General features: G+C 36.6%; 1 protein-coding gene across 5 annotated transcripts in view; it reads right to left on the reverse strand.

Annotated features, from left to right (window-relative positions):
- NBEA (neurobeachin) overlaps positions 1 to 16,208 on the reverse strand; it is a 516,384-nt gene that overhangs the window by 55,438 nt on the left and 444,738 nt on the right. For all 5 annotated transcript variants that reach the window (XM_076364262.1, XM_076364263.1, XM_076364261.1 and 2 more), the window contains one exon: positions 5,001 to 5,153. In XM_076364262.1, coding sequence (XP_076220377.1) covers positions 5,001 to 5,153 — 153 coding nt within the window. The remainder of the gene's footprint in view (positions 1 to 5,000; positions 5,154 to 16,208) is intronic.

Genomic DNA, 16,208 nt, shown 5'->3' on the forward strand with positions numbered 1-16,208 from the left:
ATAAAATAAAACAGGCAATACTGATACCTGAAATTAGTTATGTTCATTTAAACAAAGTAATATTTTAATAAAAGCGACATAGAAGTGTATTCTACAGATTTGGGTTATTCAGGGATGTCTGCACAGAAACTGATCCTTTATGTAAGCATCTTCAAGATGTAAATAAGATTCTTCAGCGATATAGAAAGTTTAAAAAAAAATCACTGCCGATTCCAAATTAGATTGAAACCCCTGTTAGCTGAATGAGTTTTAATTGCATTGAGAACAAACCTTGGCAATACACAAAACAAAATCAAAGCTACTACTGAGGAAGTAATATCAAATCTTATCTACTGCTTATCTGGTAAAAAAGGAATGTCAACTGCTGCTGAATGGTGAGGAGAAAAGATAAATCTTCCAGATCCTCACTGCACAGAGATTTCATAATAGATGTTTCTAATGACTATTCAAGAAGCTTTTTAATTATGAAATACTATGCATGCTTCTGAATAGCCAGGGAACTGTACAAAAATGTAATTGGCAGCAGAAGAGTGCAAATAAATCATTTCAAAGACAGAAAGAAAATTCAATCTTAGTAACAGTTATGTAATAGGAACAAAATATGTATAACAAAAACAGGACACCGTTTAGTCTCTCAAAAATATAATTTATAGTGAATGCATTTTACTCAATGCTGTAATTTGTAATTTAATATGTGCCTAAGCCATAATGAAAATATCATTATAATTAACTTTGAATTACACAACCTTGCATCTTTTGTTTCAAAACTAAAGACTGCTTATTATAAAAACTCTGCTTCAGTGTTTCACAGTGGTGTTCCCTGCCTTGATTTAACATGCTTGACTTACTGACTGAATCTGTTCTATTTCTGGCTCTCAGGACTGCTCTAAGTCTGTGGGGATTGAGAGGCTGAGTAGGACTATAGATGCACATCTGTGGAAGGTTTTATGCGTGTTTTTTTTTTTCCTGGTAAACTGGGAGATTATGATTGATGAGCCCAGCATTAGGGTAATGTTATCAGGGACACTTTCTGCCTCTGTCCTTTGTGCCATCGCCGAGGTCAGACCATAATCATGTTAGCATTGAACATAGTGCTTTATTAATGTTTCATGAGTAACTCCGTAGTAATCAGTCTAGCTTTGTATGGATAAATAAAACTGCTACAACAATCCCTGATGTATACACTGAGTGCTTTAGAAGCTACTGTAATAGGTCTTAAAAGTAACTTGACTGAATGTCTTTTCCAGTCTTTATAATAAGTCTAATTTTCACAAGTTTAAAGGAATCTCTTTTGATGGAAAACCATTTCCACATCCATTTCTGTGTTTAGTTAGAAATGTAAAACACACAGCTGAACAATCAAATAAACCACCACCAAAACCCTGCCTGCCATTCATTAATTTGCACAGAATTTTAGTAAAGCTTGTTAACCAATTGGTTAAATTACATTGATTTATGTCACTGTGCCTCTGTGATGTTTTCTAGACTGTTCTTTACTTGCTTTGGTAAGTCGCAGGATGAAATGCTGAAATTCTTGCTGTTATTTAAAGAAAATGTTTACATTCATAAATGTGTGAGTAGGCTGTATATAAGGATTTGTATTTACTCCCACATAAAATTACACATTATATATGCCTGCAGCAAGTAAAAAATATGTATGAACAGAAGAAAATCTTGTCAGCTAGGGAAAAACAAGATCCCACTGTGTGTTACACAGTATCACACAGGATCCTTTCCACTGAAATGAAATGACTACTGCTGATTTCATTAGGCAAGGGATCAGGATAACACTTACTTGAAATTTTCCTCAATTTTCTGTGGCTTTCCTGTAAACATGTTCTCTACTTGCTTTGCTAAGTTGCTGTAGAAATTCCAGGCTTGCACAAGCTTGCTGTGTTTTACACGTCAGCACCACACCCAGGCTATTTTTTTTCTCAAGATAGATTCTTGTATAACAGCCAAAGCTTGGCCTGGGGATGACCTAACTGAATAATACATCTGCTGGCCGGTTCAAAACATGGAATCAGACATTAGGTAGGGAATGTCAAACTTTCCAATCCCTTTATATTTGTTCCTTACTTTGACCAGTCTAGTTCTAGTGACCAAAAAGAGAGTATACTGGCAGTTTGCTGTATGTGCTAATAAAACCCTACATGAGGAAGTTTTTCTGCAAAATTATTACATATTGAAATTATTACAATTTCAAAATGTAATTCCATTACTTCTTACTACACATACTATCTGCATTTTCATGAAAGGGATTATCCTTCTTTAGCTACTTGCTACTTTATAATAAGCTTTATAAAAACTTATGCATATATCATGCTCTTTAAACATCCCAAAGTCTATCCTCTGAAATCCATCCACATGTGAATACTACTTCTGTCATCTAGTCGCCCAGAAGTGAATCTAATATTCCAGGTGCAGTCTCAAAAGGACCATAGACAGGTACAACTGTTTACATCCTCTGTGATGCAATGATTCTCCACAGATGGCATCAAAATACACTTATTTCTGGTGAATATATAATTACAGAGTTTTATCTAATCTAATTGCTGCTCATTGTCACCCTTCCCTCGCTACTGCTCTGGTTTTGGCACTATTTTTGTTTCCAGACTTCTGCTTCCTATTGAATATCTTTAATTCTTTCCTCCCGAGGTGATTTTCAGTGTATTTTCTGCATCTAATTCAAATAAATCTATGCCTCTTTCTCCTGTTTTCTAGGCAATTCCCAACTTTATTATCATTTGTGAACTTCATCAGATGACTCACTTGAAGATAGCATGTATCTGTGTAGAACTAAATTTTAACTACTGGTCATGCTCTTGCTAAAAGTAGATGCTGGGATGAATAAAGGCCATGCAGAAAATGCCTCCAGGCAAAACTGTATAAAAACAGCGTGATGCTCACATCTGTGGGGACAGGGGTGGAAGACAGTATAGGAAGGGTATGATACATAAGTGAGATAATATCTGATTTTAGAAATCTGCGAAGTAGTCAATTAGTTGAAGCCTGTAATTCTAATACTACTCTAACAATGGTTTGTCTGTCTCATGGCAGTCTAAGCATACTTACACATGTATGGAATCGGTCATTAGTGCTATTACAGCTTAATATTTAAAAGGTATTTCCAGCTTTTAGCTACCAGCCTTTCTTGAAAGTATTGTCCTGAAGGGGCATAAATGCTATACTCTAAATCCGTACAAGCAGCTGTTTTCTTCAACAGACATAAATATCCCAGCACAAAACTTTTCTGTAGAGAGCTCCTATTCTATTTTCTACAAAGCAGAAATTGCACGAGAGAAATCAAATAAACTAAAGCTAAAGCTTTTGTTCAAGTGATCTCTTATCACATAGTGCCTTTTATCCTCCTATTAATCATTCCATCTTTGTGGAAAGGAAAGATGGAGAAACACAATTTAGGATCCAAGAAGGAACATTCTTTATAAGATTTCCCAAAGGGAGTCATTAATATGCATCTCTCAATATATTCCCCAATAGGTGGCAGCTTGGTTATCCTTCTTCACTAAGGTATCACACTTCTGTTCTTACAGATGTCAAAACTAAACCTCTTGGTCAACTTTAGTGTGCTTACTCCTGGGCCCAGTTTGGGTTTAGCCACAACCACAATCCAAAAAAGGGCTCTGTGCAGCGACATGGGCACTCCGCAGACACGTACCTATGATTGCGCATCCCACACTCGGGAATGCTAATGGAGGGTAGTGATCCTTTAAGTCCACCTCCTTCTTTGCTAGTAAAATTGCACTTGAATTTATTGCCACCAGCTGTGACAATTACTTGTTTTTAGAAAGAATGTTACAATATATGCATCTATAAGAGAAATCAGCCAAGAAAAAGAAGGAAAATGTTGTTCAGCTTCTTCCTGCCAATGAAGGACTACTTCCTGGAACACATTTCTCATGCTTTGTGTAGTGCATTTCATGTCTCAAGTGATGAGGTTGCCATCACTTCCTTAGGAGACTGCTGTACATACGTCAAACCATTTACTCTTCTAAATGGAGGACACTTCTAAATCATATACACCTAGGAATAGGTTTGTTTTTATAATATCCTTCTATTCTTTTGAACTTCATATGGCTATTTTTTCTATCAACTCCTGAAGAACAATTTTCTTTGAATAGACAGTTCTTGAAAATAAATTGCCAAACTGATTAGAAGAAAACCAACACTACTAGACTTACAATGCTACCACAAAAGCACTATAGGGAATAATGTACAAGCTGAACAGTTCTGCAACTGTATGGAAGCCTTATTGAAAGTATAGTCCTGACTCTATAAGCAAGACAAGCAATATGCATTTTAAGGAAGATCCATTTCCAGAACAGAACCGTAAATTAACTATTGCTGGCCAAAACATCAGAATATACCTTGTTTTTCCTAAAAATGACTAGAAGCATACGTAGATATTAACTCCATCATTAATTAAATCATTATGTATCAAATTAAAGCAAAAAATGTACAACAGATAAATGTTTTTCATGCTTAAATTCTGCAGACTTCATAGTGATTTACATCAGAGCAGTTCTTCTGCAAAATTTCTTCAGAGACTGCAGTTGTTGGCTTACGTTCACATTTCTACACTTCCAGTTCATCTCTGATGAATAGGAAGTGCAGTCGAGTAAGGAATATAATATATCTTGCAAGATACCAGCATTTATAATAACCCTTTATTTTTTGATGTAGAAGGTGGTGAGGAGAAACAGACTTAAATTTTACAGGCTATCCTGTACTGTCCAGCTCATGCCCATCTGATTCTTAGGATAGAGTAAATAACTGAATTTCATTTTCCATAATTTGGGCACATGGAAGGAAAATCCATTGTAAAATAAAGGTTTCTGTCCAGCAAGATGGAATGCAAATTCTCCTTCACTTTTTATTTTATTTCTATAACTCTAGTTCTAAAGAGATGAAAAACAGCATTAGGTTAGCTTATTAAAACACAGAACTCCTTACTTAGGCTAAACTAAAGTGCAGCTTACCATCCTGTTGATACGGACAAAGTCTTCAGGCTTCTTGGCCCATGGGGGGAGGTCAACATCATTCACAACAACTTCATCTTCTCTGATTCCTAGATTATAGCCATTACTGTTGACAAACATCTCTGGTAGATAGTAAAACTCTGGAATTAACTCCTAGCAAGGAGAAAACACACAATGAGACTTTACCTTTATACAGAGATGCTAAATGGTGCTGCTACAATCAGGCTCTGTTGTAGTACACATTAAAGCATTCCTGGTTTTGTTTATGTTTCTGTTCACTTGTTTGAGAAATTTTATAATCTGTTTTCTTGCACTTACGGTCAAACATATTTTTAATAATGAAATATTCAGTCTTTGTTTTTCCCATATCTGTTTTTATGAAAAGCATAACTTTGGAAAAGCAGTGCATATCAATAAAGGAGACCTCTTCAGAATAACAGGTACAAGAAACTGTATGCTAAGCCTTTAATACTATAAATACGTTGGATTTTTTAATCACTATTTAACTAAACTACTTAAAAGGGGGAAAAAAGTTGCTGATATAACACTGTCTTGATTTTATGTTCTCTATATTCTTTAATTGCTTAAGAATAGGTGGCAATTTGATTACCTATATAAGGAAAAATAATTTGTGGTGAATTACTTTTTCTACTGTAAGAAAAATTCAGAAATACATAGAGAGGAAAATGTCAGTACAACAAATGTCCTTAAAACAGAAATACATGATATTTAACCTGTGAAAGATCAATAACTGAGTAGCAAAGATCATCTGCAGTGTATAGATTATAGACATTATATATAAGTTAGGGTGTGACGTTTTTCCCAATTTCCAGGATAGCTAAATAGAAATGCATTTTGACATAATAAATATCGCCATTTGTTGCTGGCTATTATTTTAGCAGTAAGTATTGAACTGAAATAACAAAAAAGCTTTAAAGCCCACTTTCTCTTTTCTAATATCTAGATATGGATTAAATTCACTATATTACATTGTTAAAAGCATTATGGCATTCAGTTGTGTAACATGATCAAAACTGATGACACAGCACCTGAAACCCGAGTCTCTTTGTGGTCCTTTCAAAGGCTGCAGACATGCGAAGCGTAAAAAAAAAATCACTGCAGACACAAACTTATCTAATTAAATCTGATCTGCAACTCCATAGAGAATAGAGCAGTTAAAGCATAGATGTTCCTTTCAAATGTATTCATTAAAAAAAAAAAAAAGAGAATATTTATGTTACAATTTTAAGTATGTTTAGGGAGGCAATTTACTTGCTTCTTTACATCATTTTTAATATACTACAAACAGTCTGAATTCAGATTAGACTAAAATGTAACGCCAATCTATATCTAACCAGTGCAAAACACTAACCAAGTGAGACATGCCTGAGCTTGAATAGCTCATTATGAAATGAGCTGTAATTTCAAAAAGCCAAAAAAATTTAAAAATATCACATGCAGTAAATAATAAAACAGCAGCTAGAGCAAAGCCAAACTAAAAGCAATCCTGAATACCCTATAAAGTTAAAAGAAAAAAAATATTATTTTACTGACAATCTTAAGTTTGATTATATACCTCTAATTTACTCAGAGTATTTCTAAAAACAAACTTCTCCCCTTTCCCCTAAACAGGATTCACTAACTCTCAGGTTCCCGAGGAAGCCCTTTGGTTTTCTCTAATGGGGCCCAAAGAAGAATGAACGAACCTCACAGCTGGAGAAAACTAGACATTAATCTTTCTAGAGCTCAACAAACTATTACTAACTTGGGACTAAGAGCTGGCCACAACCCAACATGTGCTACCATACAAATCACTGACAAACTAAGAGCATTGCCTTAAAGAAAGGAAAAATTCATAAGGACCTCAGAATGATGAAATATTATTAAGTCAAAATTAAATTAAAAGTCAATATTCAAATGAAACAGAATTTATTAAAGAAAAAGTAAGCAAAGTTTATTTCTATTTTGTATAAAAGCCTTGAAACACATACCACTGCTTTTAATTATTACCATTTTTTATGCAACATGGTGGTGTACTAACCTGTAATGTCAAATAGCAAGAAAGTTTTTGATTCCATCAAAGGTATATTAACTCTTAAATTTCCTTTTTCAGTTTTAAATGCCCTAGGATCTATTTGTGAACTTTTACATCTAACGTATCTGAAAGATTTGTGCTACCCAGAGACACATCTAGTGTTTAACTGATTTCTACTAACCTTCTGACTTCAGGGGTATCTTGAAACAAAGGGATTTAAGTCACTGAATATTTTTAATGGTATTTCCATTTAGCAATTTTAGCTTTGTTGCTATTTGCCTTCAGTGTAATTTAATGTTCCCTTGTCTGGTATAGCAGAAAACATAAATAGAAATAGAATAAATAGAAAGCATGTGATTAACTTTCTTCATAAGATTTATTGTGTTGTATATGTTTAGTTTGACCTGTCTTGTTCCTGTGCTCTGGAAACTAACCAGTGCCAGACTACTAAATCCTCTTCAAATAACACCCTCTCTAGAACCCTAATCACTTCAGTTACACATCTCCTGGTATTTTTTTTTTTTAGTCAAAGTAATGAAACTAAACATAGTATTTCAAAAAAATTTAATAAACTCAGTTATAGTCTCAGCATTCTCTTCGATGTTATTTTTAATGCAGCCTACAATTTTATTTGCTTATTTGAGTACTATTTAGCATGAACTGAACCTTTTCTTGAGATATGAACAATGTCGCATGTGACCTTTCCCAGATACTTACATATTTCCAATACTTTGCATTAACTATTCAGTTTTCTTTGGGAGCATTTGATATTCCTCTTGCAATTTTGCTGTCTCCACTATTGACTACACTAAGAAACCACAACACTTAAAAATAGCTCAGATAAATCCATCCCCTTCTCATTTCTAGAGAATGAATGAATATATACTAAAACACAGACGCATTATGATAACTCATGGCACCCTGTAAGTATGAACTTGCTAACATTTGGAAAAATCTTCAAAATGTGTATTTAGCTACTTAGAAGCATAGAAAATACAATTAATTTAGACAATTGATAGAAAGGTTTGTTTTTATGTGTTCACTGTTTATTCTGCTGTGAAAAAATGAAGAAGCTGTCTCTTCTACCTCATGCCAATGGCAGGTGCCGGGTGAGGATGACAAGGCAAATACTCCCTTCCCCAGGGCCCCTGAGCATGCTTTGCTAGGAGAATTACAAGCTGGGAGAAGCAGAGAGAGGAAGGATTAGCAAGGACAGAGCAGGCAGCAAGGACGGAGCCGGGGAGGTTGCTGGGAAAAGGAAGGAGCAGACAGGAGTGAACCTCAGCGGAGACAGCAAGATGACAACTGGGGCCCAGAGAGAATTGCTTTAACCAAGAAGCCACTGAAAGTTGCAAGAATGAACACAAGAATGAAGGAAAGGATAACACTAGCAAGGGCTAGAGTAATTTTCAAAACCTATTTACATTTTTCTCAGCCAGAGTTTGGGTTTTCTTTGTTTCATAAGTGGGTTTATGCCAGTTCATATTCTAATAAAGATTATTAGAGAGAGAGAGCTCTTTTGGTGCTTTTCCTGTTAAGGACAGGGAACAGATACCTCAAATATCTAACTGTTTCAGGGTCACATTTGGAGGGGTGACCTTGCCCATTCCTCCATTCCAGAAGAGGTTCAGCTATACCATCTTGCCTGCCAGATATCTGTCTACCCTTTCGTCCCAGAATTTGAATGACAGCAACTCCACAATCCTTCCATCAACTGACTTCAGTATTCTTCACCTGAGGAAGTTTTACCTAACACCTGGCCTGAATCTTTCATTACACAATCTAAGCCCATTTTCCCTTGCCCTAACTATCAATCCATCATGGACACAGAGAACAGATTACTGTTTTCTCTTTGCATAGTTTATTACATGTTTGGAAAGCATTATCCTACCTACAGCCTTTCAGCTCCTAAAAGTCCAAATGAAGGACAATGATTTTACCTTCTGTATTGCTACATTGCTTAAGTTTTAGTTAAGTTTTAGATGTGTAAAATATTCTTTTAATCTCCCCAAACTAGCCAATAGAATTATTCCTAAACAGTGCATAACTTAATTTACTCCTATATATACTTTGGCCTTATTGTATTTTGCCACATGTTCATCACACAGAAGCCAAAATAAATGTTTTTATCAACCTCTGTAGTCTTTAGATCAGAAATTAAAATTGCATACTTTTCTGACAGGATCTGCTATTTTTCATTCATTTTTATGTACAGTGTAATTTGCCATATAACATAGCTTCTTACAAACCACCAGCTTCATACTTTAGAAGGGTCATTGTTAAATTCACCCTGAAGATAGGGACAAAAAGACTCAGAAATTAGCAGGGGAAAATGATGGTATTTACACCAGAGGATGGGACACAGAGGACCTTCTGTCTCCCAATCTGCTTTCCACTTAACAGACAGAATAGTTGATAAGTGGGTCCTTAAAACTCCTATTGCACCTTCAGTGGCACTAGTGGTAAAAGGTCAATGCAAAGCCAGGTTTATGCAAAGGAATGCTTGTTTGAAGCTACCATGATTTGGAGAAGTTTATGTTTCATGCTACAATGTTCAGGAAAGACAAATCTCAAAATATTATCTTCCTACACTACAAACATTGAGTCAGCCAGTGTAAATCAAGACATGAAGGAAAATATCAAAAATAACAACATAAAAAAACTTCCCCAGAAGTTACGTCAGTTTGCAGGCATAAAATGAGGGAATGCAAAGAAAAAAGACACAGAAGACCAATATTTTTAAAAAGTCTGGCATTTTTAAAATATTCACAGACCAATTAAGCAATTTAGATGCATATTGTTATTGTATGCCATTCAGCTGATATATAATTTTGCATTAACTGATACAATTCAGTAAATTTTATTAGTTTCTTCACTCTTGCCAAAACATATCAAAGGTTCTAAATAAATCTTTCTGACTACATAACCTGTCATGGGTAATTTCTTACCACAATAAATATCTAGAGTTCAAAGAGTTAATAAAAATAGGGATTCTAGTGATCTAAATCCATTTGCAGTAATTTCTGTCTAGTTGTCCTTGACATTTCACAAGCTGGTAACCTCCTCTGCTCCCCTTTCATTCACACTTCTAATAAGACAGGTTAGCTTTCTATCATTTAATAGTCAGCTACCTTTCAAACTGCCTGAGAAGCTTGGCTCTTCTCACATGAAGAACGATGCAGTAAAGCTACTGAGGGGTGTAAAAAAAAAGGTAAAATGAATATTGTAACAGACATTTCTTGTCTGTAAATGTGATCTCTAGTTTATTTTAATAGCTATACTAAAACCCCAAGGTATAGTTAACAGTATTATATGCCTTGTGTCTTCATATAAGAAAACATCCCCAAATGCATTTTCTAATTTACAAGCCTGTGACAAACCCAAGCTGCTGAGAAATTAAACTTTAAAAATATGTCTTGGGGTGATAGAGGACCACTATTAACACTATCATAATTGTACACTGCTTGCATCAAATCTGATGTTTCTGTTTAATATGTTTTGCTAAGGGTATACCATTTTATGGCCTCCCAATGAAATCAAATACAACCCAGACGTTTTCACTTCTCTAATATAATTCACTTCAAGGTTTTAAAGCTGCCATTTCTTTTTCTTTCTTTCTTTTCCTCCAAAAGGTTGATCCCCTGGCATCCATTAATTCCACAAGAGCCTAGTACTGGGTCAACCAGTCATGAGTACCTCCATTAACTGCGTTAATACACACTAAGACACCTTAATGACATTTTGTCAGAGCTACCTTTCTAACCTCTAAACACACTATTCAAAAAGTAATATAACAAGTTTGAGAGGCATTAGGAAAGATTAGTGCCTGAACAGGAGGTTCTGGGGAAGTCAATGTTACCAAAAACTGGAGTGGGGGGGAGGTGGAAAGGAAAAAATGTGAAAGCTGACTGGCCAAGTTATGGTCATTTCCGGGTGACTTGTTTCCTCAAAGGTCACTCTGTGAACGTTCATTCTTCCTCCAGCTTGTACTGATTATCTCAAGAGAAGGTCGATGTTGATAAAGGGAGACACAATAAAATAAACTCTGTTATCCAGGTTCTCCCTTGTGTGTTACCACTCTAATATAGCACATACCGTATTAATTCTGTTTCATCCACTGTAGGTGAACAGGTTTCTTTGAAAATGAACCAAAAGAGACCAAATGTACGGAACAAAACTGTCTAAGTAGATCTTTAATCATCCATTGAGCAATAATCTATCATATGCTACATTTTTCAAAGGTGGTGTACCTTTTGCCACAATTCAAGATGTAACAATTACGGCTTGTTTTTCAGACTGATCAAACTACTGCCACAGCCCTACTTTCATTAGCTCAATGTGAAACGATTTAGTTCCAGAGGAGAGTACATATACATAAAGGGAGAGAGGGAAGGAGGGAGGGGAACGGGAGAAAGGGAAAAACAGAGACAATGCCAGAGGACACATGCATGTGAAAAAAGGAGACTGACCCAGAGAATTGCAGCTTCCTAAAGAGATATACATTCCTTTGCAAATGTCAGTTGTTTTTTTTTTTTTATTTTAAGGCAGCATTTTTTAAAATGGATTTGGATGTTTCCTTTAAAATTACATTGAGGCTGCAAAACAACAGTGTTGTGGGAAGTGTCTCCATTGCTTAAAAATCTCAATTTACTAGTTAAAACTGCCCCCCCTTCAGAAGTAACTTAAGCACTTAAGAATAAAGCACCTTATAGTCCTCTTTCTCAAACAATAACTGATGAAAAAAATCATAATACAGATTTTACTTCCCCCCCCAAAAAAAATTTTAAAAGGATTTTTTTAATTAGACCTTACTAATAAAGAATTAAGGCAATTCATATCATTATTTAATATGGTACTTGAAAGCAAAAATTGCAGCCATCTTACAATACACAGCATTGAAGAATGTCAGTGTGCTGGTTTTGGCTGGGATAGTTAATTTTCTTTGTAGTAGCTAGTATGGGGCTATGTTTCGGATTTGTGCTGAAAACAGTGTTGATAACACAGGGACGTTTCAGTTACTGCTGAGCAGTGCTTGCACAGAGTCAAGGCCTTTTCTGCTTCTCACCCCACCCCACCAGCGAGTAGGCTGGAGGTGCACAAGAAGTTGGGAGGGGACACAGCTGGGACAGCTGACCCCAGCTGACCAAAGGGATATTCCACACCATATGACATCATGCTCAGCATATAAAGCTGGGAGAAGAAGAAGGAAGGCGGGGATGTTCAGAGTGATGGTGTTTGTCTTCCCAAGTAACCATTACGCGTGATGGGGCCCTGCTTTCCTGGAGATGGCTGAACAGCTGCCTGCCAATGGGGAAGTAGTGAATGAATTCCTTATGTTGCTTTGCTTGCGTGCATGGCTTTTGCTTTACCTATTAAACTGTCTTTATCTCAACCCACGAGTTTTCTCACTTTTACTCTTCTGATTCTCTCCCGCATCCCACCAGGGGGGAGTGAGCGAGCGGCTGTGTGGCGCTTAGTTGCCGGCTGGGGTTAAACCACAACAGTCCTTTTTGGTGCCCAATGTGGGGCTTGAAGGGTTCAAGATAACAACAGGTTTGATTGGAATGTGCTAGATCAAATTTATAGCTGATATTGCTGTTTAGCTATTAATCGGCAGGCTTCTGTGCATACCATGGGGCTTGCTTACCTTACTGTATATTAGAGTCTAGTGCTCGTTAGTGGCTGCTTTTTGACTTTGCTGCTTGCTGTACTGCTTATCACCTTACTCTGCTGTGCCTGGGCACATTTTAATAACAGCAATGGTGATGTGCCTGGGCTGGCAGATGGCCAAGGCATCGCTGCTGTACTGACAGGCTGGAACTCCAGTGTGAACTTGAGTTGAAGGGACTGTGACCTGTGGATGAATCCACGTGGGAGCAGGACACCCCGAAGTGTCTGTGGTCGTGGATAAGCCCATGCCAGAGCAGGTACATCTCGAAGTGTTTGTGGCCGTGGTTATGTCTGTGCTGCAGCAAGTATGCCTCTGAAGGGATTGTAGCCTAGGGATAAGTCCACACTGGAGAAGGTACACCTCACAGCATCTGTGGCTATGGATAAGTCCATGCTGCAGCAGGTACACCTTGAAGCATCAGTGGCTGTGCATGAGGTCATGCTGGAGCACCTCAAAGCGTGTGGCCATGGATAAGCCCATGACAGAGCAGGTACACCCCTGGAGGGATTGCAGCTATGGGTAAGGCCATGTTGGAGCAGGTTTACTTCTGAAGGGATTGTGGCTGTGGGTAAGGCCACGCTGGAACAGGTGCACCTCAAAGCGACTGTGGCTGTGACTAAGTCTATGCCACAGCAGGTATACCCCTGGAGAGACTGTGGCTCATAGATAAGGCTCCATTTGAAGCAGGTACTACCCTAAGGGACTGCAGCCTGTGGATAAGTTCAAGCCAGAGCAGGGGCAAGGGGAGGAGTTCATTGCCAATGTTAAACCCTATGGTCTGGTCCAAAGGGACCAGGGGTGTATTTCCAGTGTAATGGAAATACACTGTTTTTAAATTATTTCATAACCTGTGCTACAGTAATTAATGAGATTAGTGAGATTAGACATTAAATGTACTTAAAGAAGCTCAGATGAATTTCAAATATATGATAAGGAATACATGAATAATGAACACTTGCTATTCTTAACAGTTTTGAAAGTTTGCTACTTTGATGGATAGTCCATATTCCACACACATAATATTTACTATAAAGACTCAAAAAATCTTTAGGGTGGGAAAACAATTTATAGCGTGTATATCATATGGGAATCCACACGGCCAAAGACCCCCATTTATAACTGTGTGCAGCCACAAGAAGCTACACAAATATGCAGAACACTTTGACAGAGAACATGCTTTAAGATTTTGTACTCACATGCAGTCTCTATACATCTTCTTTGCACACTATCTACTTTCTCACAGGACTGCTAGATAAATATTAGAAGTTACCAGACAGCTGAACATGAATTTTTGGATGTTTCACACTCTCAGAGCTGAAGGTCTTTTGTTGTGCCAGACAATGGTTGCTGCTCTTAGGAGAGTGGGCAAAATGGGTAGAGATTTTGAAGTTTGGTAGTTCCCCAAACTTCACTGCTTTTCCAGTCCCTGAAAACTTGATTAAAATTCTTAAAAAGCCTGTAAGGCATTCCAAGCAATAGCACAACTAATCTGAAAAAAATGGGGTATTTGTAGTATTAATAGTTCAGTTTCCCATCCTTTTGTAGAATGAACTCCGAAGCCTCAGGGAAAAGTTGGCCCTGATGTCACGGCATTGAGAAATGTAGTTCATTAAGATCTTAAGCAACAAACAACAGCAACAATTAGCTGCTATACTCATTCTTGATTTATCGCTAAGAAACACAGACTTTACAAATGGAAAGGGCCTAAAGGGTCAACTAGCACATCCTCTTGCCAATTCATGACTGTCCCTAATGCTTTTCCAGTGCTTTGCCAGTCTATGTTTCTAAGAAGCTCGAGAAATAAGGGTTTTACTACTTCCCCTTATGAGGATATTCAAATTCAGAGAATACTCAATTCCACTTTAACTTTTCATAATCTGTCGGTTAAGTAAGCATTTTTCAACTCTGATCCCTTTCCTCTGAGGTTTACCTCTTTGTTCCCTGACAAATGATTCTTCTCCCTTTCATATGTTTACATATTTCATAGCATTTACAATACCATGTCTTCACTTTTAGACATTAATTACTCCACACATACACACAGTTTTCTTCCTGTATCCAACTCGTTAAACACATTTGCTGCTCTTCTTATGGATCCCTCCAGTTTGGGTATATACTTCCACTAGCTAGTTCCCAGCAAAGGAGGCACTAAGAATTTGCTTTATCCAGCATGAATACATACTAAAAATTGAACAAGGAAAAAACAAAAACTTGTGTTCTCCAAGAACATAAGAGCTCTGAAACAAATTAATGACTAATCAGACTATTTCAGGTGGAATTTAGATGCCATGAGATATTCTAGTTGTTATAACGCTAAGGATATAGCTTCAGTCTCACTATAAGCTTTCTGCCACCCTGCTGATGTTCATCATGATGAAGGATGCCATCCTTCAAGTTTCCTTGTTAAACTGAACACAAAACAGCAAAGCATTGACATATATTGCTTAGGCTACTGAAGTGTACTTCAGTAGACTTATTCCAGTAGTGGCTTTGCATCAATATATAATAAATTAATTTGATGATGCAATACATTGAATGCTGGTATTAAATACATAAAAAAATCTCCTCTCATTTCTACCTTTTTTTTACTTTTTCTTTTTTATTTAGGTAGCTTATGAACTTTGTCTATTTGCTTTAGCATCCCTTGAAGATTTAGCTTATTTTCAAATCTGCTTTTGTTTATCTATTTTTATTTTAAGCTGAATCAACTTATAAATAAATCAATTCAAGGTTAATTTCTAAACCCACCTTCCCTGTATCTTCATTAATTAACAAAGCCATATTTTAAACAGCATCTTTAATCCCTAAAGTATCCCTGAACAGACAGGTCAGGGATTATCTGGAGAAAACATTTATTGGCTAACATACCTCATCTGTGCCTCCCATATTAGATTTTCTCTAATGACTTAGCTCCAAGTAGTATTTCTCTTTCTAATAGCATAACAAAAATGTATATATATATATCTATATATCTATATCTATATCTAAATCTGACTCTGGGGCTCTACAGCAGACTCCCAAATGTATTCTAGAATACATTTTTTTACAATCTTTCCCCCAGTGCAACTCTGACCTTTAATTGTTACTACTTTATCCCAGTTATCCCTAACTCCCTTCTTTAAATTCAATGAAATTAAAGTACATAGCTACCCCACACCTTCACCTTTTGCCTTCCTTTTGTGAAGGTGAATAACTGGTTTTGAGCATCTTTTTAATACTTGTTTTATTTTAATAACTTGGATTTTTTTAATACAAATACATTTTTAATGCAACTGTTATCCCTCCATAATTCCTGCACCCTTGCAGTAGCTGACAGCAGCAGTTTAAATTACCCCACTTGGTTCACAAGACTGGTATTTTCATACAAACATTTCAGTTCTTTGTTTTACTGGTAACTCATTCAGCTGCTAGTTTAGGAAGAATCCTTTCACTAATTATATACCCTAGTTGAATACTATCCCTCCGTCTGTCCATAGATATTCCTTTATCTTTTGCAATGCCT

The sequence above is a fragment of the Aptenodytes patagonicus genome, chromosome 1, assembly GCF_965638725.1.
Source record: "Aptenodytes patagonicus chromosome 1, bAptPat1.pri.cur, whole genome shotgun sequence".
Lineage (NCBI taxonomy): Eukaryota > Metazoa > Chordata > Aves > Sphenisciformes > Spheniscidae > Aptenodytes > Aptenodytes patagonicus.